General features: G+C 53.1%; 9 protein-coding genes across 9 annotated transcripts; 4 read left to right on the forward strand and 5 right to left on the reverse strand.

Annotated features, from left to right (window-relative positions):
* Nucleotides 1-981: 981 nt before the first annotated feature.
* MRS44_000478 (uncharacterized protein) lies at nucleotides 982-3,929 on the reverse strand (the record flags this gene model as incomplete). The annotated part of the gene is made up of 6 exons (XM_065624066.1): nucleotides 982-1,005; nucleotides 1,068-1,648; nucleotides 1,714-2,365; nucleotides 2,454-2,665; nucleotides 2,739-3,381; nucleotides 3,897-3,929. The coding sequence occupies 6 exons, from the start codon at nucleotides 3,927-3,929 to the stop codon at nucleotides 982-984; spliced, it is 2,145 nt and encodes a 714-aa protein (XP_065479788.1).
* A 917-nt stretch (nucleotides 3,930-4,846) lies between these two features.
* On the forward strand, nucleotides 4,847-5,791 carry MRS44_000479 (uncharacterized protein; the record flags this gene model as incomplete). Its single annotated transcript, XM_046267753.2, has 1 exon — nucleotides 4,847-5,791. One exon carries the CDS (start codon nucleotides 4,847-4,849, stop codon nucleotides 5,789-5,791), a length of 945 nt encoding a protein of 314 aa, XP_046139287.1.
* A 600-nt stretch (nucleotides 5,792-6,391) lies between these two features.
* On the forward strand, nucleotides 6,392-7,153 carry MRS44_000480 (uncharacterized protein; the record flags this gene model as incomplete). The annotated part of the gene is made up of 2 exons (XM_046267754.2): nucleotides 6,392-6,654; nucleotides 6,724-7,153. 2 exons carry the CDS (start codon nucleotides 6,392-6,394, stop codon nucleotides 7,151-7,153), a joined length of 693 nt encoding a protein of 230 aa, XP_046139286.1.
* A 798-nt stretch (nucleotides 7,154-7,951) lies between these two features.
* MRS44_000481 (uncharacterized protein) lies at nucleotides 7,952-8,739 on the forward strand (the record flags this gene model as incomplete). The annotated part of the gene is made up of 3 exons (XM_046267755.2): nucleotides 7,952-8,340; nucleotides 8,403-8,413; nucleotides 8,474-8,739. The coding sequence occupies 3 exons, from the start codon at nucleotides 7,952-7,954 to the stop codon at nucleotides 8,737-8,739; spliced, it is 666 nt and encodes a 221-aa protein (XP_046139285.1).
* A 109-nt stretch (nucleotides 8,740-8,848) lies between these two features.
* On the reverse strand, nucleotides 8,849-11,967 carry MRS44_000482 (uncharacterized protein; the record flags this gene model as incomplete). Its single annotated transcript, XM_065624068.1, has 6 exons — nucleotides 8,849-9,936; nucleotides 10,084-10,411; nucleotides 10,473-11,078; nucleotides 11,130-11,365; nucleotides 11,434-11,793; nucleotides 11,844-11,967. The coding sequence occupies 6 exons, from the start codon at nucleotides 11,965-11,967 to the stop codon at nucleotides 8,849-8,851; spliced, it is 2,742 nt and encodes a 913-aa protein (XP_065479789.1).
* Nucleotides 11,968-12,562: 595 nt separating this feature from the next.
* On the reverse strand, nucleotides 12,563-13,030 carry MRS44_000483 (uncharacterized protein; the record flags this gene model as incomplete). Its single annotated transcript, XM_046275138.2, has 2 exons — nucleotides 12,563-12,920; nucleotides 12,975-13,030. 2 exons carry the CDS (start codon nucleotides 13,028-13,030, stop codon nucleotides 12,563-12,565), a joined length of 414 nt encoding a protein of 137 aa, XP_046139283.1.
* Nucleotides 13,031-13,416: 386 nt separating this feature from the next.
* Nucleotides 13,417-15,032, reverse strand: MRS44_000484 (uncharacterized protein; the record flags this gene model as incomplete). Its single annotated transcript, XM_046273486.1, has 3 exons — nucleotides 13,417-14,613; nucleotides 14,668-14,739; nucleotides 14,796-15,032. 3 exons carry the CDS (start codon nucleotides 15,030-15,032, stop codon nucleotides 13,417-13,419), a joined length of 1,506 nt encoding a protein of 501 aa, XP_046139282.1.
* Nucleotides 15,033-16,556: 1,524 nt separating this feature from the next.
* MRS44_000485 (uncharacterized protein) lies at nucleotides 16,557-18,983 on the reverse strand (the record flags this gene model as incomplete). The annotated part of the gene is made up of 5 exons (XM_046267752.2): nucleotides 16,557-18,269; nucleotides 18,327-18,425; nucleotides 18,491-18,608; nucleotides 18,662-18,756; nucleotides 18,819-18,983. The coding sequence occupies 5 exons, from the start codon at nucleotides 18,981-18,983 to the stop codon at nucleotides 16,557-16,559; spliced, it is 2,190 nt and encodes a 729-aa protein (XP_046139281.1).
* A 558-nt stretch (nucleotides 18,984-19,541) lies between these two features.
* MRS44_000486 (uncharacterized protein) lies at nucleotides 19,542-26,085 on the forward strand (the record flags this gene model as incomplete). The annotated part of the gene is made up of 5 exons (XM_046272543.2): nucleotides 19,542-21,140; nucleotides 21,191-23,563; nucleotides 23,624-25,389; nucleotides 25,441-25,530; nucleotides 25,584-26,085. The coding sequence occupies 5 exons, from the start codon at nucleotides 19,542-19,544 to the stop codon at nucleotides 26,083-26,085; spliced, it is 6,330 nt and encodes a 2,109-aa protein (XP_046139280.1).
* Nucleotides 26,086-26,409: the final 324 nt, after the last annotated feature.

The raw sequence follows: 26,409 nt of genomic DNA on the forward strand, positions 1-26,409 counted from the left end.
GGCAGATAAAAGTACAGATCGGGTTTCCTTCGGGGGTGTTGGCTGCAGGCAGGGAGAGACTCAGTCGATTGTCGATGTTGCCCTTGTGTCTTCATGCAAGAAAGCCGTACGGGAAGATGGCATGGGGGGTGTCAGCCTCCAGGTATCGGTACCACACCACTCGTCGATTTGAGGGCGCTGGCAGGGGTATCTCTGTACCCTGTACTCGCTAGCGCGTCTCGCCCTAGTCTAACTCTATGAATAGTGCCAGGGACGGCTCTTTGGCGCATTCTTGGAAGCTGACAGTTCCCGAGCCTCCGGAGCTGGTTGATGGCCAGGACTCGTGTCCAAGGCGCAGATCCAGGATTGGTCCAGCATCAGTCCCATCGCCCCGATAATCACACAGGAACCTGCTTTCAAGAATAAGCTTACAACAGACACACTCCCGGGGTACCTGAGTATTACATCAAGCACCGTCCAGCTCGTATTATCCCTTGATGCTCCTCATGACATGACAATGCTCCTCTATTTCAACTTTGAGTGGCATTTCTTTGATTCTCAAATGATCTCTTTGCGCTTTCTGCTACACCTGGCGACCAAACGCCGACCCATGCACCCATGCATTCGTTCACCTCCATCCCAAGTGGCTCTTCCCACGTCCATCTGCCCCATGCCATGCTCTCAGTAGGTTCATTTGCCTACATCTCTGCATCCTCCGCTTTAGGGCCACATCCAAGGGGCCTCTTCAGCGTTCTTTGCGCGTGGCTTCGCTCCAAGCAGTGCTGGCGCTGTGCTTTAGCTTCTAAGTATAGTAGGCTGCATTGATCCGTATCACCCTGCCCTGAATCGACGAGATGCCATGTCGTGCCCAAGCAGAACTAGGTCAGTCCCATCACGAAGGTGGCGGAGGCGCCCATATCCTTACTACTTTGTCTTCCGCTCCCCCGCCACGCCAACTTCCTCACTTAATTGCCCTTGCGAGATGAACGCCGTTGTCATGGTCTAGAGTGCCGAGAAGACAAAGAGCTGTGCCACCGTGTTAGTCACCGTTCGTCCTCTCCGGTCTGTATCTCAACCCATGTACTCACATTGTTCGTAGCTGCAATCGCAATACTGTCCTCAAACGGATGCCAGCTCATGTGCAGAATCTTCTTGTTGAAATCGATCTGGTCCGCGTCTGTCTCCTTACGCATCCGCTGACCTTGACCGCCTGGGCTACCCGCCCTGGAGCCGCCCTTCTTTCCGTTGGTCGCAGTCGGGCTTGTCGATGAATTGATGGGTGTAGGCACTCCAACCTTCTTAGCCTTGAAAGCCGACTTATCCGCCTGGAGGACAACCTCGACTTCCTTGTCAGGGTCTGAAGGATAGATCATGAAGTTATTGTTGTAGCTGCCCGTCATGACATTCTTGGCATCTCCTGAGAAGACCACCTCGAACTTGTCGAATATGCTGTCATTCTCGTAGGTGTCACACAACCGTGGGCGAAGATGCTCGTGAATCGGTATCGTCTTGACTGGCTGCCGCTCCATGTTGATGTCCCAGATCTTGACGGTGAGGTAGTCGCGGGACAGGATGTATCGGCCATCGTACGAGAATCGCACATCGGAGATGGAAGAGATGATTTCGGAGAAGAATGAGCGTGATGAAGGGTCTTCCTCTTGCTCGAATACTAGGGCTAAGAGTCAGCACATCGCCGGGTCGCAGATGCAGATGTCACAGATGGGGGCCACAAACACTTCGCGTGCTGGTCGCACAGAGCACTCTGCCGCATGTCGGCGAGCTTGATAGTGCCCTTTGAGCTAGCATACATGAACCAGTTGCAGCTCATGGGGTGAAACTCGGCAGCCGTGATGACTTCGGTGAGCTCCTCCATGTTTGCTGGCTTGATATCAACAATGTTGAAGCTCTGCTCCTGGATGTTAAGGTTCCACAGGTTGATACGCAAATCGTCGCTGCTGATGAACGTCTCTCCATCGCTGTTCACCGAGATGCTGTTGATGTGGTAGGCGTGTGCGTTGGCGTATGTTCGGCGTGGCACGGCGGCAACAACCGTATCGTGATGTGTGAGGCGAGGAAGCTTGAGGTCGGCAGCATCCCTGAACCGGTGGGCAGGAAGCGGCCTGGGAGCGCCGCCTCCTCCCGCCAGACTACCAGGCGTGACATCGTGAGAGAGGTTGTTCTCGGCGACAACCTTGAGCGACTTCTCAAAGACTTTCCACAGCTTGATCGTCTTGTCGTTGGTGGACAGCAAGTAGTGGGAAGCATTTTGTCGCCGGCACCACTTAATCTTGTTGATCTTCTCTTCAATCTCTAGGGACTTCAAATAGTCGAATTCGGGTTCGTGCGACTGAAACTCGGTGTGGAATTTGTACTCGCAGGTTTTTTTCTGCGTCGAGAGTTAGCGACGGCAAGAGGATGCGCAACACCAAGCGCTGGAGGCTCGCAAGTGCGTCGACTAATGGATGGTGACATACCGTCTCGTTGCGTTCGAAGAGCACCACTCTACCTCCCTTGTCGCCCGTAGCGAGATAATTTCCGGTATGGTCGAACTCAACCGTCGAGATGATATCAGCTGGAGCAGGGGGAACAGCGGTCAGCACGTCAAGGTCGAGGGCAGGATTGTGGGGAGCAAGGAGATGACATACCTTCGGTGATGTCTTCAACATCGCCCTTGTCACCAAAGCACCTGCAAGCGAGAGCTCAGCATTAATAAACACGGGCGCGGAACGCGGGTAAAGGCTAGAAAGAAGACTACGTACTGCGTGAACTTCCACGTGGGCGAGTTCGCTTCGCTATCAACCATTTTGGTGAGCAGCGAGGGCGGGGATTAGGAGGGGTTGCGGACGAAGATCGAGGGAGGGCAAGGTAAGAACCGAGAGAGCTGTGGGAATGGCGGGCCAGGGAGGAGGTGAAGATGAACCGCAACCGGTAATTTGGATATGATGGGAGCTCCTGGCGCGGGCGATGCGAAGGGAGATGGATGGATGCAAGCTGTGGTGGCACACGCCAGGTCTTGCGGTGGGCGGATGATGGATGGGCGGTGGTGTCGTTTTCGATATCGTCTTTTTGTCGGCGCCGGAGTGGGGTCCAGCTAGATATCGCCGCCGTGGGAATGCCGTCGTCCAAAAGATATTTCGTCAAGTGGCGGGGGGGTTGATCGGGGTTCGGTCGGGGGAGGACGACGGAGGATGATGTCGACAGGTCGGCAGGCGTCCGAGGCTGGAGGCTGAAGGTGGTGGTGGTAACAGGAGCAGGCAGTGGTGGTGGTGGAGGAGGTGGGTTGGTGTGGGCGCGGCAGACGACAGCAGAAGCAGAGGCGGCGGACGAGCGACGGACGGGAGGTGAGGGGAGGAGACAGCGAGTGGAGGGAGCAAGGCTCGAGTCTGTGCTGAGCTGCGCTGGCTGTGGCTAAGTACAGTCACTGCCGTTAAAGGCTTGTAACGGCGAGGTCAAACGGCTGGGAGCTGAGGAGCAGATGCCACAAGCAGAAGATGGAGTTCTTTGGTGAGGAGGGGATATGGAGGAAGTGACGCAGCAGAACCCAAGGTCTTGCAGTTTGGTTCGCTTTTGGTTTTGGGTTGGCCTGGCCTGGTTTGGCTAAGTTGGTTTGGCCTGGGCTGGCTTGCACTGGAGGGGACGGGACAGGTGATGGATGGTGGATGGGATCGGGATGGGTGGGTTGGGTGCGGGCGTGAGCCACAATGAGGAGCTTCAAGCTGAGAGATGAGCCACAGTTACAGGGAGCTTCCAGTGCTGTGCTCGCCTTTAACAGGTCCAGGGCCCCGGCGCCACCACCAAATCGATGACTTAACCTCGACTGAGTCCGGCGAGGTGACGACTTGGCTGTACGGTATTGTCTGCCTTGTTGCCCAATGTTTACAACTGTGAGCCCAAGCTATCGTTTATTTCTGCCGTACCTGTGAGCTTGCAGCTCTGTGCTGGCCCGGCATACCCAGCCAAGCTTCTCATTGCTCCCCACGCATGCGTTGTTCCTGTGGTGAAGTGAGGCGGAACAGCAAGGTAGATCGTTACGTTCAAGCTTGTTTCCAGCGTCCCTGACGACCCTGAAAGTGGGGGAATGCTCTCGAGCGCTTCTCAACAACCCAGTGTCATGACGGGGGTTCCCTCTGTTCACCTGAGCTTTCAGGTCTACGTCGCCTCACCTTGATCTGACATGGCGTGGCCTCATTTGGGCTCTGGCGCCGGAAACAGTGGAACCTCGACATTTTGGACTTGTTCAGGGTAGGCGAGACTCGTCGATAAGCTGGAAGCTAGCAGGCACATCAAGAAATCAACGAGACAACAGAATATCAAGAAGGAGGTTGCTGACTTCCATCTCAGGCGTCATAGGTAAATTTAGCTAAAATATAATATAATTTCAAGATATATTGCAATAATAGTGATATTTTAGAGCTCTTTTATGTATTCCTAATATGTTTGATTGACAATCTTTAGGGGAGGATAAGCTATTGAGTTTGTATTGGTGACTCTTTTTTGTCCTTGACCCAGGTAGCAGCTGCTGGTTTTGGAGAGTGCCCACGAGGGCATACATGGATGTTTCCTCGGTCGCATCCGATGCCAAGGTCCAAGTCCGATCCGCACCCGCTCGTCCGTCCGGACCGGCCTGACATGTGCTCCGGAACGACCTCATATCCATGTGCCTCCAATCAATGACATACATACACACCCATCCTCCAAACCCTCCATCTGAACTGCCTAAAATCACAGGAACTTGGATACAAGCCAATCCATTTTATGCCAACATCGCCCACTCCCGCAATCACCCAATGTCGCATCTTTTTATTCAGGTTTCCATTCACATCAACTGAATATCCAGTCATCTATAACCTCACCTGAACCGCAAAGCATGAGCCAAGATCAGCAACACCCGGGGAACTTCCCACCCAAGGACACTGGGGCATCCAACAACCCCAAGGGCAAGGGAAAGGCCGCAGAAGGAGAGGGGTCTAGTTCTATGGTCGACCGCATTCAGGCTTCTGGAAGGCTCGCCCTTAATGCCTTTGGCACAGGGCCAGATTTGACTGGCCAGCAACCTGCGGGAAAGGGCAGCTCGGGTACCAGCAGTATCGACAGAGTTTCATCAGGCGCAGGGGAAGCATCGTCACACAGATTGCGCTCGGCGGCTCCGGGCGAGTCGTTGCGCTCACAGGCACATTCCGATTCCACGGCTTCGGCGCAAGCGTTCAACGACTTTGTCAGCGCCGACTCAACACTGGAAGTTGAGGACCTGGACCATCCTTACCACCTCCAACACCAGAAATTGCATGACACATTCTCCTCAAGAGGTGCGGCAGTGGCCCAGCAGGAAAGGTTAGACGGTGCAGCCGTTGTCAGTCTCCTTGACGGTCCATCCGATGAGCTTGACGCTGTTCTCCTAGGTGCCGAAGACCCCGAAGCTGAAGATGACGCTTTAACACCAGGAGCTGCTGCCAAGCTTCGAGAAGCATTATTCCCCGCAAACTCATCTTCTTCTGGCCCCCGCTGGGACGACCTGCTCAACTTCAACCCCGATTTCTTGACAGAGCCAGGACCGCTGGCAGAGGCCGAGATGCAACTCCACCTCGGAACCACAGACAGCGCTGAAGCGAGAAGCAACTGGCTTCAGCTGTGGGGTAACGTACTGACGGGTTACACGGATCACGTCTGGGGGGATCTGGAGCCCTTGGCAGCTGAGGCTCGAAGAGAGATTGAGCAGTTGAAGGCTCGTGATCCTGAAGTCCCTGGTCCGCCACCAGAGACGAAGGCGCTGGATCGCTTGCGGCAGATCCTTGGTCATGTGCGAGGATTCTAAGAAGCCGAGGTCGGAATATGCATATCTACATAGTGAGTGTAATTCAGACCCTTGTGCCAAGATCCAAGCCAGTCCCTCTTTTCATATCGATTTGAAGCCTTGCCTTCATTAAAGCCGTACCTGGCATGGCCCTGACGGGCCAGTTCCTAGCTCCCACTGTGGAGTCGTCGCATGGTTGGAGGTGGACGCGGGGTTGCTCAGCAACTGTGTCAACCACCAATGACATCATTCCACGCTCTCTCCCTGCCCCGGCTCTCAGCCCGACGCTCAGTCGAGCCGTGTTGCCAGAGCCAAAAATGGTGACCTGCGGTGTGCATAACCTTGCATTTACGACAGGATGGGACAAGCATCTTGAGGATACCCCACCGACATCATCCCAGATCCCCTACCGGGAGCCCGGTCGTCCGCTAGGGAACAGAGAGAAGAAAAAAAAACGAAAGAGACTGACTGGAACCCTTCCATCTCTTGCATGATTGAACCACCTGCAGTAGAACGGAGAACCTCCCAGCCCATCCCGTCGAGCGCCCGCTATCTGTCGTCCTTCCCAAGCGAGCCAATCTCAAAGTTGAACCATCCCATCTCACTTCCACCACCACCATCATGTTGAGTCGGAGTTGGATGTGGCTCGGCCTCGTTGCAGGTTCAACATCCGCCCTGCACTTGGCAACAGCGACAGCGCCGCCAGCAACAATAGCGACATATATCCCAGCTGCGTCCTTAATCTTCAGGCGAGACGACTCCTGCCCTGCCAATACATTCCGATGCTCGGAGGAGCTCGGCCAGCGTTTCAGCGACATCTGCTGCCAGAACGGACAGACGTGTGCTCTCGACGCCGATGATCAACCAGCTTGTTGTCCCTCTGGGTAAGTACAGATATCTAGGTCTGGAACAAACAAACAAGCGAGCACAGGACTGACTGACCTCGATTCCAGCGCAGTGTGTACTGGAACGGCCCCATCCGAGGCGCCTACTGGCGACGCAACCGCTCCCGTGTCCTACGTCCCGAACTCCTACTTTGCCTTCCCGTACGCCGCGACGACATTCTCGAATGATGGTTCTTGCACTTCAGCCGTCGACGCTTGCGAAGAGAACTACGACAGATGTGTCAGTTACCTCGAGGATGGTGGTCAATATGGCGTGACCATTGTTGTGCCCGGCGGCGGAGGTACTACAGTTGAGGGCGGTGGACAGGCCCTGGGCCCATCGGCAACTGAGGTGTGCTCAAGCCTGAGCTCTCGTGCCTGCGGGAAACTCGAGAAGAGCGACTGTGGCGACTATGGGAATGCTGCTTCGTCCAACAACCTCGAGTCGTGGCTCGCAGGCATTGGCGCGGCCATTGCCATGCTCAATGTGTTGGCTTAATGGGCCAGGATGCAAATATTACGACAGCGCATGGTCGTTGTGACCAGTCATTTGGACTCAATTGTCCAAAAGCTTGTTGCCATAGATGTTTTAGCATCCATTTGGCTATACTCGTGCTGCTAAGTCTCGGTCATGCGATGGCCTACTCTTCGCATGGTCATCAAACACACAACGGGCATCTTGCTCATCTGTGAGACCAAATCCAGCACGAGGGAACAACATTCGTCTCTCGGCAACGAGCCCCTCACGAAGACGATGAGGAATAGCTCCCTCGTCACGACGCATATCATTAACGCTCTCGGTCGATGCAATCCGGAGTTTGGGGCGTGTTATTCACTTCGGTTTTTAACGATTTTACTTGGACAGGACGATTGACGGACGCATTGGAAGAACGACGACTGCTCAAGTTTTGAGCCATTTGTATATAGGTAGACCAACTTCCCGTGTAGTCCAAGCGAAGCAATTTATTCTGGGCTTGGATACAATGACGAAACTGCACAGAATCAATCACTACATGTGAGATTGAATTGCTTGTTGAGTGTAACACAACTGACGCCCATTGGATCCTCTCTTACAGCGGGTGAACGGGATCCTGCGGAATAAGCACCCGCTCCACTCCACTGAGAATCTGCACCACGAAGAGGTCTCGACGAAAAAAAAGTCGCGGGGTAGGAAACTCACTCGCAAAAGGAAAAACTTAAACAACGCCCACGACGAGGAATTCGCTCACTCCTGTCGCTCACATTTCGAAAGAACAACATCAACTCGAGAGAGAAGATCATTGGCAACTCACTCATCATGTCTCAAACCCAACTTCTTGTCATGGCCTCTGGCAATGGCTCGAACTTTCAGGCAATCTTGGACGCTTGTGCAGACGGCCGCATCCCCAACACGCGTGTCTCCAAGCTCATCGTCAACAGAAAGACGGCATACTCACTTCAGCGCGCCGAGAAGGCGGGCGTCCCGTCTGAGTACTTCAACCTTGTCGCTCACGGCTATCAAGCAAAGGGGGAGAAGGATGCTGCCCGCATCAAGGAGGCTCGCTCCCGCTACGACGCCGACCTGGCCGCCAAGGTTATTGAGGAGAAGCCTGATATGGTAGTCCTTGCTGGATGGATGCATGTCTTTGCGCAATCCTTCCTCACTCCCCTTGAGGCCGCTGGTATTCCGGTTATAAACCTACACCCGTAAGTCCTATAACCCTTCTCGTTACCCGTCTTGGACTGATATTCACATAAACTCATCATAGGGCTCTTCCTGGTATGCGCCCTCCAACCTTGTCACCTCCCCTTGACTGATACTCACATGAACTCATCACAGGCCGATACAATGGATCCAATGCAATCGAGCGAGCCTATGCTGACTGCCAGGCTGGTACTCTCGAAAGAGGGGTCACAGGCATCATGGTGCATTATGTGATTGCTGAGGTTGATATGGGAGAGCCCATCTTGACCCAAGAGGTTCCTTGCTCAAAGTCTGATACCCTTGAGGATCTTGAGACACGGATGCACGCCGTCGAGCATCAGCTTCTTGTGAAAGCCATCGCTCAGCTAGTTCCTAAGATTGCCGCCAAAAAGACGTCATGAACATCAGATTCCACCACCGGGCAGAGAGGGCCCTGGGCAAACTAAAGCAGTCTATCAGTCTTTCAAGATTTCTCAATGTTTGCAGCCACGTTCAAGGGTGCTAGCTTGATCATTCCCCCATTGAAAGCATGTCGTACAACAGTTGCTTCATGGAACGACGGCCCTCTTGCCCATTATTGTCCTGGCCAGCCTCATCCCTCTCAAATGATTCACTCAGAAAGAGTCGTGCGGCTGTTTCTGCCTTCTCCAACTGCTCTTCTTCTGCCCGAGACAACCGAGTACAGAGTTCCCCAAGGTCTTCGTTTCGTGCAAGAAGTTGGGCAATACTTTCAGCGCGCTCGACAACTGCACTGGGCACCCCATTCAACGCTGCACACCTGCCGCCAAAACTCGAGGTATTGTGACCGAACGCGAGGGTAAAGAGGTACGTCACTTGATCTTCTGTCTGGGCTGCATCCCAGACCACTCTCACGTCCATGTGCGCCAGACGGAATCCCCCTTCATGGCGAGAAAGGTAGCCTCCCTCAAAGATCTCGTGAAAATGCGTCGCAACTAGCAGACGTGGGCAGTCCTGGTTCAGCAATAGGAAGTGGTCTAGTAGTGCAGCCAGCAAGCCGGAGCCATCGTCACCGTTAGTTCCCTTGCCAAATTCGTCCACCAACACCAGGCTTCTCGATGTCGAAGTTCTTGTCGATAATGCAGCTTGCTTCATGTCCCTGGCGAATGCGCTCTCGCCGCCAGACATGCTCTCTCTCGGTGATATGCAGGTCAGGATCTTGTCCGTGAGGCCAATGGTGGCCTGAGATGCTGGAACAAAGCTGCCAATATGAGCAAGGTAGACAATGATTGCCACCTGCTTGAGATACACACTCTTGCCCGAGTGGTTCGGCCCCGTTAAGATCAAGGCGCGGGATGAATCCTCCTCGAGGTGTGCCTGATCAACCGGCCCTGAAGCAAGATGGCAGTCGTTTGGTACAAAAGCTGGGACAACAAGCTCTTGCAAGGGATGTCGGCCACCCTTGATGTGAATCACATTGTCATCGACCACGGTGGGCGCTCGCCAGTTGTACTTCTCAGCGCCTAAAGCGAGTGCGTGAATAGCATCAAACTCGCCACACATATCTGAGGCCGGAATCAAGATTTCCTCATGCTCAAGAATCCTGTTAGCAAGGTCGTGGATAACATCAACCTCTCGGTCTACTCCATGTTAGTCCATATCTTTATCGCAATTTCAGCCGCTTACCTGCAAGTTGACCATGCAAATCCCCGTACTCTTGATCAAGCTCACACATATGCGTGTTCTTGTAGCATGCGCCCATTTCGCCCGTAAACACCTTTTCCCACCCCCCTCAGGCGTTCCCTCTCCTCCATACATTGAGCTACCGGTCACAGGGTCTAATTCAACTGAAGTGACAAAACCAAGCTGAGGCAAGAAGAGACACGAATTAACATGGCTGTGCGCCCACTCCGGTATGTCGGCTTTCATTCGATCCTTTGTCTCGAGTAAGATATTGTCTAGTCCAGCATAACTTCTCTTGAGCTCATCCAGCTGAAGATCTGCTCCCTGTTTGACAGAAGATCGCTGACGGATCTTTGTTTGTTGAAAGTCGATTGTCTTGTCGATCATGTCTCCAACCGCCACCAGGACGGCTGGGTGAAGACTGTCAACGAGCTGCATGGAAAGTCGTCAGCGTTCATTCTCGTCACTGCAGCCATATTCGCGACTTTCCCACCTTTCTAATTAAAGCAAGCTCCGTGCCGCCGTTGAGGTTTCCCAGTACTTCCCTCAATGCCAGACCCTGGGCCGTGAAATGTTGGATTGTTGCCCATACGCCTTTGTTAAAAGATTGGCCTGCTGATAGAAACTCGATACCCTTCCTCAAAAGGGTTAAAGCTGGCCGCAAGTTTTGAATCTTTCGTAGGATAGAGGTCATGTGTGCCATCATTTCGGCGTTGTTTGGCTGTAGTAATACGGAGAGGGTTCTCTGTCTCTCCCGAATCAAGCCCAAGTCCAGAATAGGGCGTAGGAATAGTTGACGCAACTGTGTTCGACCTTGAGGGGTGCAAGCCAAGTTATAGAAAAGCCCATACACAGAGAGGCTTTCCTTTGAGCTACTTTTGCTGAGATTTGGTCCCCAAGCCTGGCTATTGGGGTGGAGTTCGGTCTGAACAATTTGAAGAGCAAGGAGGGCATCGGCGCTGACAAACATATAGGACGACAGTGAGAACATGCGGGCATCACGGACCCGAAATAGTACTCCTGAAACCTGCCCATCAGGGAGAAAACCAACAGATCTGCGACGTTGGAGATCACCAAGAACGGCCCCAGCGCACCCAATCTGTCAAGCATCAGCCGTCAACCTAAGCCATGAGGGTGGCACAAAACTAACTGAGACTTGGTTGCTCATGTTAAGACAACCTCCGCAACGTAGGGATCTAAATACAGGCGCCTCTGGCTGGCCAAGCCCTGCAATCGTCCCTGAGAGGTCGTCACTTGCGCTTGTAGAGAATATGATACCGGTGGGTGACAGTGAATCGGACTGGAGACTAATGAGCCTATCCCTGGCAGATTCAGGAGAGAACTCAGAAGACTGTAAACCGCGAAAGATGATTCCCCCAGAAGCATCTAGTAGCCAACAAAGTTAACGTAGCCGAATAGACCAGGAACTAACTGGTGCTTTACGAGTGGCATACCTGCAGGGATGGTCGCTTTCTCGACATATTGCTGGAAGTCCTCGGGGGCTCTCACCGATATGAGGACTGTGGTAGGTTCAACGTGGAAAAGGAACTGCTCCGCAACGTCCAGCGTCGCCATGGAGATATCCTCCGAAAGATGAAGGACACCATCTGTTGTTGAAAAGTAGGCACACCCCATTGTCGAACTGTTCTTCATATCAATAGCCATGACAATTTCATGCTGTATCGGCTCGCTGCTGCTTCGGGCTTGGGTGTTATCCTCACTGGGAAGAGATGGCAAAGTATCCGAGGAAGGGGCTGCATGGGCAGCAGACCCAAGATTGTGGCGGGGTGAAAAATGTGTTTGGGACGAAGAACCTGGTGTTCGTCGACTAGCTATTGAACGTCTCGATGGAGTCTGCTGCCACGTCGTTGTGGCTCTGGAAGACGAGTTCGAGCTGGCACCTCGGGCGGAAGTACGTGCTCGGCTGGCTCTCCCACGTCGGCCGCGATGGCTCGAACCAGAGGAGCTCGATGCTCGCACTCGGGCATGATGATAGTAGACCCAGCTCAAGAGACGGGCCTTTGGGGGGGTTCAATCATGGAACTTCCAGGTTTGAAGTGGCTGGTGAGGAAAAGAGGAATTGGTTTCTCTCTATATGCCAGACGTGTGCTCCTTCTTTTCCTAAGAGACCTACCTACCTACCTAGGTAGGTAGTTGCGTACCTTCCCGCTGGCCTGGGCCTTCCATTAGCTTAGGAAGGGGTGGCCTTGTCCGGCAAAAGAGGAAGGCGCGATGTGTGGTTCTGAGACCCAAGATATCCATGCCACTCACTGCATAGATAGCTCGTCAATTGCTTGGATACCAACTCGAATACTTAGGTAGTTAGTCTAATTGTACTGCCCTAGAACTCCCTTGATGCGGCTAGCAGTGTTCACAAGTCAGGATTTGCCATCTTGCAAGGAGAGTAGTCGTAGTTCATCACGTTAGAGCACATAGGGGCAAAAGCGGAAGACTCGCGAATGATTCAATAACGCCTCAAGAGGAGCGCTACAAAGCTCTAGGAAACGCCGGAAATAGAGATGTCATGATTACATCCGAACTGAGGCATATGGTTGTATGCTATCATGCCCCAAGCTCCCGCCTTTACTTCTGCTCGGCCTTGACCCAGCTTGCAAACTCGCGTCGCTGCTTGCGAATATCCACGAATCCAGGGCGTGTCTCGAGCACGCTGAATGGGTTCCCACGGTAATCCTTCTCCACCTCGCCGCTGCCCGTCCGGAAGCCAGCCTCTCCCTCGCGCTCAATCTTTCCAGCCCACTCGTGCCACTTGACCGGACGGAGCTTCGGGGAGCCCAGGACCAGCCCAAGGACAACCACCAGTGTTGCCACCAAAGCTTCTATGGAGATATCAATCGGGAGCGAGCTCGTCGCGAGCTGTTGCGGAAGGCCGTGCTGCGCTGTCGTTGACGAGATGGCGGAGTGCTCTTGCGCGGAGTAACACCTAGGAGGAAATTGTTAGCTTTCCGCGGTTGCAACAGGGTGAACAAAGACATACGCGTGCGCTAGAAGCACAATACCAGCCACGGTCACTGTTCGGGAGATCCAGGTCATTTTGCGTTGAAGTTGGGGAGCTTGGTTTGCGATCAATGCGGACGTCTTGGGGACAAGTCGCAGTTCTCACAAGCTCCAGTGCGACATGAGAGTTGAGATGACATGGATCATGACTAAGCATGAAACCAACCAACTTGGGTGCTCCAAGCAATGGATCTCACGACCTAACCTACACAACAAAGGGATTCATTCATTCGCCATGTTGGGTCTGTACTATATTTAATTTCAGGTAGGCTAACGGGCCTGGTTTTATTCTTTTAAATACACGCGATCGTCAACGCCGTCTAAAACAGCCCGCTCCCAATGCTGTATCATGTCCAGAACCCCCCAAGCTCCAAAAACTATTGGTAAATCACGAATCAGAGGTATCAACAATCAAAACCCATTTACAAAAGACCTTGCTCGGTCTGCGTGATCCAGTGCTCGAACTGGCTGGAATCATCGATCTCCTCGACCTTCCAGTCCTCTTGTTTGCCTCTCAGATAGGCATCCTGCGCAGTGGTATCCTCGTAGCCCGCCATCATGAAGCCGATGTCTTGTTCGGCGGCTGCCATGTGGGGGACCCAGTTGTCATGACCGAACGAAGCTTCTCCAGGAAGCCCGTTGTACATGTCGTAGCCGGCTTCTCCAAACATGGGCGGGGGCCCAGCGCTCTCAAAGACGGGCTCGGGAGGAGTGTAGTAGCTGCCAGCGAACTCATCCAGGCCGTGGAGAGCGTAATCGTTGCCCGGAGAAGGGGTTCGGCTCACCATGCCGTGGGCAGGACCCAATCCGCCATACTGACGCATGTTCAGATCGTAGGGGTTTGGCTCAGCAGTTCCATAGGGAAGGGCGTGGGTTTGCCCAGGAGTGGGATAAGCGTGCATGCCATGGTAGGCCGCCATGGAGGGTTCATCCGCAACGTTGCCGACGGTATCGTAGCTGATCGAAGGGGTCTCGCTCAGGCGGGACACATGCCGAGTTCTGGACTTTCGCGCTCCGCCGTAGTCCGAGTCGTTATCAGAGAACCCGTCGACGTCATCCTCATCACGTCTGGTCTTTCGCGGCTTAGAGGGAGTGAACTTGTACCCAGGGTGTGCCTGCTGGTGGTTGATCCGCTCGACCTTGGCCCATTGATCGAACATCTGTCTCACCTGAGGAGGCTCCAAAGGCCAGCCTGCGCCGCAGACCTTGGAGACGTGCTGGTGATTGTTCTGGACGCACTGGGTCTTGGCTACATCTTGATAGGCTTTTCGGTACAGCATGAATGCATTCATAGGGCGCTTGATCTGACCAGGCTTCTTGTTGCGTGAAGTTTCCGACAGTCTCTCCTCGGTGGAGCGGGCAACGAAGGTTGCAATATCGGCCACTGGGACATGGGGGAGGTCTTTGGCGATTTCGGACAGGGGTTTCGAGAGGATGCTGGAGGCATTCTTAACTTTGTCGACCTTGCTTCTCTTCTGGATGCGGCCGGTCTTAACGGCCTGCGATCTGCCCATCGGATAAGACTTCTTGGGAATGCTCAACCCACTGCGGGTGGTGATCGAATCGCCAGTAGGGCACGGGGTAGGGGGAGATGCTTCAGGTGTATACGGGACATGGGCCTGTAGGCACTGGTTAGAGGGGACTGTCACATCCAAGTTGTTGCGACAACTCACATTATAACCAGCCTCATCAGGCAAAGGCCCGTACGGATGGCTAGTGTGGTTGTGCCCACCTGCATAACCCGTCTATGATTATGGTCAGTATATTTAAACTTGTTCTCGGGAATATGACGAGTACTTACGAAGGAGATGTCGCTCTTGTGAGAGTAGATGGATGGTGGTTCATAGACCGTGACCGAAAGATCCTCCTCACGAATGGGAGTAGAATATCGAGAGGGGTACGGGTAGCCGACGAAACCCTGTTCAGGGCTCATGGCACCTTGCGGGTGCGAAGTGATCCTGGCTGGACTCATGAAGGTTACTGGTTGAAGGAAGCCGTCTGAAGATTGAGGCGGCGATGGTGGTGCCGACTGTGGCATATCGCAAAGGACGCTGTTACTCTGCGACTTCCGCCTCGGATCGAAGGCAAGACTAGGGTACCGAAATGATATTGGACAGTTGTTGGTGGTCAAGATGAGAGGAAGATGTCAAGTGTAGAAGGACGTTGCAAAGCGCACGGTGGATGGAGAGACTCTTTCTGATGTTTTGACAGTAACTAAGTTGGTCTCACTTTAGATGATATAGTTGATAGGTGTCAAGTCTTTGTTGAGTTTCTTTCAACTCCCACATGGGGTTTTGTATCGGTTCCGGGACATTTGGACGTTCTGAACTTGTCCGCAAGGCCATGCCCACGCCCACAAATAGACAAGCAACTTCCTGCCGCATTTGGGATCAAAGAGACTGCAGGTCAGAACATTGCCCTGGGAAACAGACCACCATGCGGACCGTTACGAAAGAGGACGTCCCTTCTCCAAGCTGCATCTCATGTGTCGTTGGCCGAGCCCTCCACCCTCCAAAGCCCGGGCCACGTCAAAAGAGTAAACGCAGTTCAAGCACTGAGCCGCGAGGCGTCCAGCCGCATTGCCTTCAATAGAAACGGAACCAGGCTTTCGATTGTGCTGCCCTGCACCGCCTTATTGGGCATGCGCTAGTTCAGCCGTGGCGCATTCCTTTGACATTCTCATCCCATCACCCCCTTGTCTCCCCACCCTCCATCATCTCAACTCCAAACGTTGCACTGGTTTGCCATGTCAGCCCAAGTCTTGACACTTTTGAGAGGTAAAAAGCACGTCAAGTGCTCAGAGATTTTGACATATGTCGTTTGGCCTGCCTGTCTTTCGTGATTTCGTCATCGGCCGCCCAGCCTGCCGAATTGAGTGGATCTTGCAGTCCGTGTTTGCTCAGTCTTTTCAACATTGGTACCGCTCGACGGCGACTCGCAGCTTTGCTGGCTGGTAAGATCCGTTTGGTGTGGCTACCAACCTACCGACCGACCAACCTCACAACCAACACTCGCCCGCCCTGATCCAACCTTGTTGCACCCTACCTAGCCTGTTAGTCCTGTCTTGGCAACCTTCTCTTCCGCGCGGACTCTTCTGTCCTGTTTCTAAAATCTCTCTGACGCATCGTGCTTGGGAGCTCGGGCCATTTGTTCTTATCCGCTGCACTTAGATCCGGCCCCATGGGCGCATCGCTTTCCGTGTGTTGTGGCAGGGGCTGTCAGCCACACACACTGTTGGCTGTTCACTTGACACTTGCGGCTTGCCCACCTTAATTGACTGGGAAGGTTGCCGGAGTCTAGAAGTGAGGGGAAGTATTGTGTTGTGACGCGCTGGTTGGCCTATTGAAACCTGCGATAAGTGATTACCGGACTCTGGCATGCTAGTCTGTCAAGAGCAGGCTAATATCCTGCATTCATGATGCGGAGCCAAGCATCAGTGGTTGATCCTGAGAAGAGCTCGTAAATCATTCCCGAAGGGGGTGCCAAAGAGCCTCCGGAGTAAAGTCAGGTGGCGTTGCTGATGGCCTAAGCCCTACAGTCCCAAGCCCCTGCATCGGGAGTTTCACCGGCCTTCTAGAGGCCTTGGTGGCTCTGACGATTTGGTTGGAGGAGTCAAGACCTGGCGCTGGGGTGACGGGGACAGTACCACCGGTGGTAGTATTGGTGTTGAGACGCTGAACTTGCTCGAGCTGGCTGAATCTACCAGGCGTGGTGGTGAATGTTTAATTGGAGAGTATCCCGCTTCCGAAGGTAGAGTCCCATTTTGCTCGTGAGCCGCACGGTATTTATCCCGGCTGATCTGAGGCGTACTCAATGCCGACTCAATCGTCTTGTTTCCCTGCAGGCCCTGGATGCCGTTGGATGGGCTCGGCGTCTTGACAGTCGTCATGGGAGTCGATGTGACCGCGTTGCCCGGTGGACTGTCCGCCGGAGAGGGTCGCACTGCATCCAGCTTGACGGGTGCCGGGATCACAGAAGTGGTTTTGGGTGTATGGACAAGCCCAGGCACTCCCTTGCTTGGCCCTGAACGGACGTCCAGCGAAAGGTCGGAAGAAGCAGCGCCATTCACGCTAGGACCATGGGAGGGGTTGGGAGTTGAAGTCACAAGTGACAAGCCATGTTCGGCGGCGCCGTTCGATGTGTAACGCTGCTTCCCATCCTCGGTGCTGGAAGCTGTGGGGAACGCTCTGCCAGGTGTAGGCGATGCGTCTTGAGCCGTGGGGTGAGGTGACTGAGGTTGTTCGCCTGAGCTTGCCGGACGATTGACTTTCAGTTTGATCGTCGGTCTAGGGCGGTTGCCCTCTTGTTCTCGGCGGGTGCAAGAGGCGCAGATGAACTGGAATTCGGGTCGATCAGCATCTGCTTCCCGAATCCCCAGGCACTTGCTGTGTTGCCAGACATTGCATTTTTCGCATGCCACGCTGTGCGATCCATCGTCGACCTGGCCATAGAGACCGCATATACAGTCAAATACCCAGTCTTCCTCCTCTTCCTCCAGGTCTTTAAGAGCTTGTTTGTTCCTCTCAATCTCCGCCTGAAGCCGTCGCTCAGAAACACGTCCGCTCCCACTGGACAAATTCTTGCTGTCTTCGGAGAGTTGCGCAAGCTCTTCTTCGTGCTGGAGACGTCGGGCTTCGCGCTCCCGTAACCGCTGTTCTCTGGAAACCATTCTGTTGTCCCGCTCTTTCTCCAGTTTGAAATGTGACCGTTCTTCGCGCCGTTTTGCCGATTCTGCTTCTCTGCGCTGCCGTTCCTCTTCTCGAGCCTTCTCTTCTTGCTTCTGCTGCTCAATCTTTCCAGCAATTCGGCTCGACCGCTTTGCATTGGCCATCTTGGCGAGGTTGGCCAATTCGCGCTCTCGTTGCAGCTCTCTTCGCTTGCGCGATTGCTCCTGCTTTTCCAAGATGGGGACAAGATGCTCTTCCAGTTGGTTCCGGAGTATCTTTTCATTCTCGTCGCGTGTTTTGCGGAAACCGTCCAAGATGGATCGTACGTCGTCGAGTGTGACTGCCAGGCATTCCCACTTCATCCCACCAAGCCCATCGTCTTCTTGTTTCTCGTCGTCCTTCGTCTCGGTTTCCGTATCGGGGTTATCATCGTCAATGCTCAAGGTCGTGCGCCGTCGTTTGCTTGCGCGACGGCCCCCACGCCATGTCTTGGTCTTTTTCGGTTTGGGGGTTGTCACAGGTGGTGGTTCTGTAAGCCGATACACCCGGTTGTCATCGAGTACGAAGTAGGTTCGGTCCTCAGCATCCCATCCGTACGGCTCGATGCGCTTCCGAATATTAGCAACTCGTCACTGTTTCATCTCATGTGATTGGTGCATGCTTACCCAACTGGTCTGCTCGGCATCTTTCTGCTCTTCCATCTTGTCTCGAATGCGCTCTGGGTGAATCATGATCCATTCAGTCAATTGTTGTAAAACTCGAATCTGTCAGATGCACAGTCGTCAGCTTCTGTATGTGTGGGTGACATTAGGTAAGCACTGAGGTGTACCTTTGTGAAGATGTCGAAATCGTTGAACTTGATCGGTGTTTCATCGTCGCCGAAGGGGTTGTACCCGGGCGATTTGGAGAGGAACTGCTTCCGAGTTTGATCATCCAAGATCTCGTGTCTTTGAGTTGTCATCAGCGGGTCGAAGTCTTGCGTCAAGTCGTGGGAACGTACGTTAAACCGCGATGCGACGAAACGAGTTTTAGGAGCGCCAGGGCGATGTCTGCGAGGACGGTCGAATTCGGCTTCAGACATTCCGTCTCGATTTCCTGTAGAAAGAGACAGCAGGTAAGCATGCGCCCCGTGTGAAGGAGCTGATTCAGAGTAGTACCTCGATGTCGAGAGATTCGGAGATTTTGGCAGCCTTGCCAAAGATATAAATCCACTGGCACAAGTTCGCGAACTGCCACATGTTGCGGATGCGCTGCAGTAATGAAGGCTCCGTCTCACCATCGTCGTCATCGACGGCTCGGAACGAGCGCTTGCGCGACGGCATGTTGGTGAAGTGTTGCTATCGATGGGTGGATAAATGATGAACAGTCGCGTCACGGATAGTTAAAGTCGTGTCCGGGCGCTTCAAGGAGTTTCGAGGTCGCGAGAAGGCTGCAGCGTGGCGCAGTGTGCCGCAGTCAGCCACAGGCACATGCCACAGAACGCCAGTCATCCAATAGCGCGGAATGAGAGCTGACGCTGCAGCTTCCAGGGGAGATGCAAGTTGTCGCACTGTGACAGGACCCTGATCTAAAATAAGCAACGTGGCATTTAGGTAGGTCCCAGCGATGAAACAGCTGTCGCGTATAGTGCGAATGCTTAGAAGCACTGTCGCATCCAGAACCCCAGCATTCAAGGACTCCTGGGAGATCTCGATGGCTGGCTCCCTCTTTAGAACTCCCATGAATACGAAGTGCTAAACGCCTTTTCAAGCTCAAGAAGCATCTACAATGCTTCATCTTGGCGAACCTACCTACGAGCTTTTCTTTTCCTGACATTGGGCCGCGCTGGCGGTCAGTAGGCTTTCGTTCGCTCCCCGTTCCTTATCTACTGAACCAGGTCCATGTCTTCACACTCTTGGGATCAGGACGGTCGTCCTGCACGCCGCCAGTCGATTCCTTTGCAGAATTTAGATGGATCTCATCACGATAACCACCCCCCTCAGGGTGCTGGGCTCTCGGGCCAGCACCGAGGCCTGTCTGCTTCTCCCAACACTGGTCAAACGGCAGGCAACTTGCCCGGCATCTCGACCTATTGGGATCAGCCCTACGATCGATTCGACGATGATGTTAGTCCAGCGTCGCCGATTGACCCGATGGCCTTACAGGCCGCTCTCCCTCCGGGGATGGATGACCATGCACCATCCGCGCCGATAATACCATCTACTCCAGTTCGCACCTACCCTCCCGCTCCATACGTCGAAGATGCGCCGAGCGCTGAGTACGCCGAGTCTGACCGAATTCCTCTTACCTCTGGTGCCGAACCCATATCTGGCTCTTTGTCCGCCAATAACTTCGATGAAAGACCACGGGATAGCTTCCAGACAGTGTCGAGCATCGAGAACAGCCCGGCACGGGGTCGGGATACAAGAAGCCTTGGGCAGGAGCTGAGCGCCAGCTTTGGATCTCCTCGACACCGAAGCTATGGCGCTTCTTTGAACCCAAACGAATACCGGCGGTCTAGATCTCCGTCCACATCGGGAGCTCTGTCGCGCGCTGGATCTATTGTTCGCGCGATGTCACAGCGAGTTGTCAACATCAGTGGAGAAAGTGAAGTGATTGATCACCGAGCCTCGAGGCATCGCTCACGGTCCCCCAATGGACTCGAACGCAATAGTCACCGAGATACTGCGACTTCAATGCTTGTCGACACCTCATACCAGCCACAACTACATCGTTCTCCGAGTGAGAAGTCGAGTAATTCTCACTTCGATGTATCTGAAGCCGCTGCGGCAGACCTCCCGAGGCAGCCACCTCCCAATCCTCTCAAGGGAAAGTCATTGGGGATTTTCTCGCCGGATAATCCTTTGAGACTTCGACTCTGTGATCTTTTGGTTAACCCATTTACCGAACCTTTCCTGCTGCTCTTGATCGTTCTGCAGGCTATCCTGCTTGCCGTTGAAGCTGCTCCGGACGTATTCGCCGACGGGAATGGACGTCCAGATAGATGGGGCAAGCATGGTATCGACTGGGCCATGCTCGCGCTATTCATCATCTTCACCCTCGAGATCATTTCACGTATCATCGTGTCTGGTTTTGTTCTAAACGCCGCCGAGTACAGCACGATTGATCGTAAACGCGGAGTCAGGGCAGCTATTGCAGACCAGTATCGTGCTGTCTTTCAGCCCGAGCGACAGAAGTCGGTCAAGAAGACATCACAACTCCATTTTGAACCTTCTGCAATTTCACGATCCTTTACAACCTTCATGCAGGGGCCGCAATCTTTGCCCCAGACTCTGGAGGACCAGCAACGGCAACAACTCGCTCGCCGAGCGTTTCTTCGTCATTCCTTCAACCGATTCGACTTTGTTGCTGTTGTCTCGTATTGGATTACTTTTTTCTTAAGTATTACTGGTCTTGAGACTAAGCACAACCTCTACGCTTTCAGAATGCTCAGTTGTCTCCGAATCTTGAGACTATTGGCCCTGACAAATGGCACTGCTGTAAGTAACTTGTTGGTCCCAAAGGCTGGAGTAAAGCTCATGTTCCCTAGATCATCCTTAAAAGTCTCAAGAAAGCAACACCGCTACTTGTTCGCGTGGCGTTTCTGCTCACCTTCTTTTGGCTGCTCTTTGCTATCATTGGAGTGCAGAGTTTCAAGGCAAGCTTGAGCCGCCAGTGCGTCTGGATTGACCCCCTCGACCCTACCAACCTGACGGCTTCGTATACCAACGAAGAAACTTTCTGCGGTGGCTTCCTAGACAACAGAACTGGTGAACCTTGGCCGTGGCAAAAGTTCAATCAATCCGAGTCGTTAACAGATCTCATGAACGGGACCAATGAGGGCAAAGGGTTTCTATGTCCTCGTGGCTCTATATGTCTTCAGCAAAGCAACCCGTTCAACGGCACAGTCAACTTTGACAATATCTTCAACTCCCTGGAACTTGTCTTTGTTATCATGAGCGCCAACACCTTCTCTGATCTCATGTATTACACCATGGGCTCGGATTACTTTCAAGCTGCTCTGTTCTTCGGCGCGGGCATCATGATCATGATGCTTTGGCTTACAAACCTGTTAATTGCTGTTATCACCTCTTCCTTTCAGGTCATTCGTGAAGAGAGCAAGGCGAGCGCCTTTACAGTTGATCGAGAGCCATCTGGACAGTCTCGTTCTGACGAAAGACTTCGGCGCACATCTTCACTGCAGCGCATGTACGACAAAACACGGGCAATCTGGATTCTCATCATTACTTTTGGATTGATATGTCAAGCCTGCCGCAGTGCGGACATGTCAAGAAACAGAGAACGCTTTATCAACAACGCTGAAATCGCTGTCACCATATTCCTCGATATCGAGATGATCATTCGCTTCGCAGCTGATTGGAATTACTTTCACAAAAGCTGGCGCAATCTCTTCGACCTTGGCCTTGCAATTATTACCTCCATCATTTTGATCCCACCCATTCGTCATACAAGAGCGTACGCTTGGCTAACGGTTTTCCAAATCCTGCGGGTCTACCGGATCGTCATGGTCATCCCCGTAACTCGAGAGCTCATTTTGCTCGTTCTGGGCAACGCAGCCGGTATCGGCAACCTCATGTTCTTTGTCTTCCTTATGACGTTCTTGGTCGCAATCTTCGCTGCCCAGCTGTTCAGAGGCGAAATTCCCGTTTACGAAGATGGCGACCTGAATCGCATTTCGTTCTACACCATGTTCAACTCCTTCTTGGGCATGTACCAAGTCTTGACGAGTGAAAACTGGACGGAGATTCTCTACACAGTCACTTCCTACACAAGATGGAAGAACACCTCATGGATCGGGGCTATCCTACTCGTCGGCTGGTTCATCGTTGCATTCTTCATTCTCGTCAACATGTTCATTGCTGTCATCCAGGAAAACTTTGATGTGTCTGAGGATGAGAAGCGCCTACAACAGGTCAAGGCCTTCCTTCAAAGGAGAGACCTTGGCACTTCGTCCAGTAACTTGGCACTTTCTACTATCTTTGGGTTTTCAAGATCGCGCAGGAACAAAGATCCCCTTGATTATGGGCCGGCGACCGTGGAAATGCTCCTCAAAGATGCCGTGGTCCGCGAATTTCTGGACGATCAGATGAATCCTCAGCGAGCCCGAGCTCAAACGGGCCCCATAAGAAGCGCTACGACTTTGTTGGGTGGCGAAATCAAGCCGGGGCGTCTCTCCGCCATCTGGACAAAGGTAAAGAGACTGTTCACCAACGATGAACCGAATCCATTCTACTCAAACCTGCGTTTTGATGGCGAGAACGAAACGTCAGACCCTCGACAGATGGCTGAACAAGCCATGTCTGCCACGATGACTCGAAGGAGAGCTCAGCGGGAGTACCTTGCCAAGTATCCCAGCTACAACACCTCTCTCTACTTGTTCGCGCCCACAAACCGCCTGCGCCGCCTTTGCCAACGAGTTGTTGGACCTGCTCGAGGCCCTGAGCGCATAGATGGAGTTGTGCCTGATACCTTTCTATGGTACACTTTCACCATATTCATCTACGCAGCGATCGTGGCAATGGTGGTCCTGGCATGTGTCACTACTCCCCTTTATCAGAAGGAGTACCAAGAACAGCACGCTTTCAGCTTCAGGAATTGGTACATTTGGACAGACATGGCATTTGCTATTGTCTTCACCGTTGAAGCTGCTATCAAGATCATTGCGGATGGGCTGCTATGGACACCAAACGCATACCTGCGTAGCTCCTGGGGATTTATGGACGCCGTGGTGCTGATCACTCTCTGGATCAACGTCGTCACACTACTCATCAACGACGGCGCAATTTCCAGAGCCATCGGAGCATTCAAAGCTCTCCGAGCACTTCGGCTCTTGAACGTCAGTAACAGTGCCCGAAACACTTTCCACGATCTCATTATTGTTGGCTGGTGGAAAATTCTAGGTGTAAGTCTCATAACTTGTAGGAGAGTGTTTATCGTGATGGATGTACTGACACACTGATAGGCTGCCGCTGTGTCTCTGTCCCTGCTTATCCCGTTCGCCATCTACGGACTCAACCTGTTCAACGGCCTCTTGGTGACCTGTAACGATGACGGCGATGGAATCGAGACCATGGCCGATTGTTATGGCGAGTACGCAAGCGCGCCGTTCAGCGATGAATGGGAAATGCTCGCCCCCCGAGTTGCTGCAAACCCTTTCTTCAACTTTGACGACTTTGGCTCATCGCTGTTTATCCTCTTCCAAATTGTCAGCCAGGAGGGATGGACGGATGTATCCTTTGCGGCCCAGGCGATCACTGGTCTGAACAACCAGCCTCAGCAGCTGGCCTCACAGGGCAATGCCATTTTCTTCATGGTGTTCAACCTGTTGGCAACTGTCTTCGTGCTTACGCTGTTCATCTCCGTCTTCATGCGTAATTACACGGAGCAGACAGGCGTGGCTTACTTGACGGCTGATCAACGATCCTGGCTTGAGTTGCGAAAGATCTTGCGGCAGATCTCGCCATCTAAGAGTTCATATGATGACTCGGAGGCGAGCTGGAAGAAGTGGTGCCACAAGAGAGCTATTGAGAAGAAGGGCAAGTGGTATCAGACCATCACAATCACCCTCGTCCTACACTTGATCGTGCTGGTATCAGAGTTCGCCTCGGAGCCCGAGTGGTGGACGAGAGCTCGTGACTTTGTCTTCTTTGCCTTCATTCTCGCATACACGGCCAACATCACAATCCGTATCATTGGACTGGGGTGGGCCCGATTCCGCCGAAGCTCTTGGGATCTATATTCTCTGATGATTGTGTTTGGAGCCTTCGTTTCGACTCTTGCGCTCCTCATCTCAGACACCAGAGTTGAAGCTTACGTCCAGCTGCATAAGGTGTTCTTGGTCGCAATTGTCTTGCTCCTGATCCCTCGCAACGATGCCCTCGACCAGCTGTTCAAGACAGCGGCGGCTAGTTTGACTGTGATTGGTAACCTGCTGGCGACCTGGCTTGTGTTCTTCCTCGTCTTTGCGATTGCAATGACCCAAGCTTTCAGTCTGACGCGGTTTGGCGAAGACGGAACCAACAACATCAACTTCCGAACCGTGCCCAAAGCCTTGATCCTGCTCTTCAGGATGAGTCTCGGTGAGGGATGGAACCAAGTTATGGAAGACTACGCCAACATTGAGCCGCCACTCTGCGTTGACGAGGATAGATTCTTTGACAGCGACTGTGGCAGCAAATCATGGGCCAGAATTCTCTTCATCCTCTGGAACATTGTCAGCATGTATATCTTTGTCAACCTCTTTGTGTCTCTCATCTATGAGAGTTTCAGTTACGTGTACCAGCGCTCGAGCGGTATGTCGGCGGTTGACCGAGACGAAATCCGGCGATTCAAGGAGGCATGGCGCAGCGTCGACCCGGCGGGTACGGGATACATCACGAAGGCGGCTTTCCCTCGCTTACTGGGCGAGCTCTCTGGAGTCTTTCAAATGCGCATCTACGATCCCGAGGACAGCGTTGGCTCAATCCTTGAAGATATCCGCAATGAAACAAAACTGACGCACCACTCATCCATCGCAACAACGAGTGCGTTCAGTGGAATTGACCTGGACAAGCTCAACCAGCGCCTAGCGCGTCTAGATGTCGAAAAGATTCGCCATAAGCGCCGCCAGTTCAAGACGTTTTACGAGGAAGTTCTGGTGACTGCAGATCCAGACCGTGGCATTTCGTTCACAAGCGTACTTATGATACTGGCTCATTACAACATCATTAGCGACAATAAGAGCTTGAGGTGAGAGAGACTATGCTCATTCGTCGAATTATACATGCTAACGTTTTCTAGGCTGGAAGAATTCTTGCGACGTCGGGCACGACTTCAACGTGTAGACGATCAGGTCCGACGAGGTGTAGTTTTGGGCTTCTTTGATACTCTGTAAGTGTGATGGATCAGTCTCCAGGCAGATCGAAGAGCTAACAGTGCCCCAGGTACTATTCAAGGCAGTTCAAGAAACACATGCAGCGTAAGCACTCAGCACGCATGACAGCAATTCCGCGACTGGATATTCCCGAGATTCTGGTCGAGAATGACTTGAGCGATGATGAGGGAGCTGGAAGAGCACCACGTTCTCCCCTGTCGCCAGGGTCGCGCAGGTCAAGCGTTGACGCAGGGGAGCCGCGCAACTGGCTGGGATCTGTGGATCTATCATTACACGACATGTCATGGAGTCACCCTCTCAGCTTCCCCAGAGCGGCGCCGCCATCGCCGACTGCTCCAACAGCTCAACCCACAGCGTTTAGCTTTGAGATTGAGGAGGATGATCCTCACGACCAACCGGCAGCACCAGCACCGGCTTCGATGCCATCGGCACGTGAGAGCCAACACAACAACCCCCCACAAGTCTCGGGAATGCTAGACGGATCAGTCTGGGGCGACAGCATGCTGCGTAGAGCGACAGTCCGTCGAGCAGAGAACCGGGGATCACGCTAGGATCCATGGCATGGAGACGGAACGGGGGATGAGCGAGCATGAGGTTCGGCTATGTAGTCAGGAAGTTTTACTTTGAATGAAACAGGCAAGGACGGAGGCATTTCAGGGACAATGTGTCAAAGGCATAGCCACAGCAGGCACGGCGTTACAGGTTTGTTAAAAAAGGGGTGTGTAAGAGGAAGGGGACTATTGTTTTGGGTCGATCAAAATAGAGGCGCATGTGGGTGTACTGTACAGTAAGAGAAAGTAATATAGCGTCTGTCTATCTGTCAGTCATTGCCTGGACGGGTAGTCAGGTGCAACTCCGTCGAGAATGGATTGTCT

The sequence above is a fragment of the Fusarium solani genome (genome assembly GCF_023522795.1).
Source record: "Fusarium solani strain SB1 chromosome Unknown bctg00000000, whole genome shotgun sequence".
NCBI lineage: Eukaryota > Fungi > Ascomycota > Sordariomycetes > Hypocreales > Nectriaceae > Fusarium > Fusarium solani.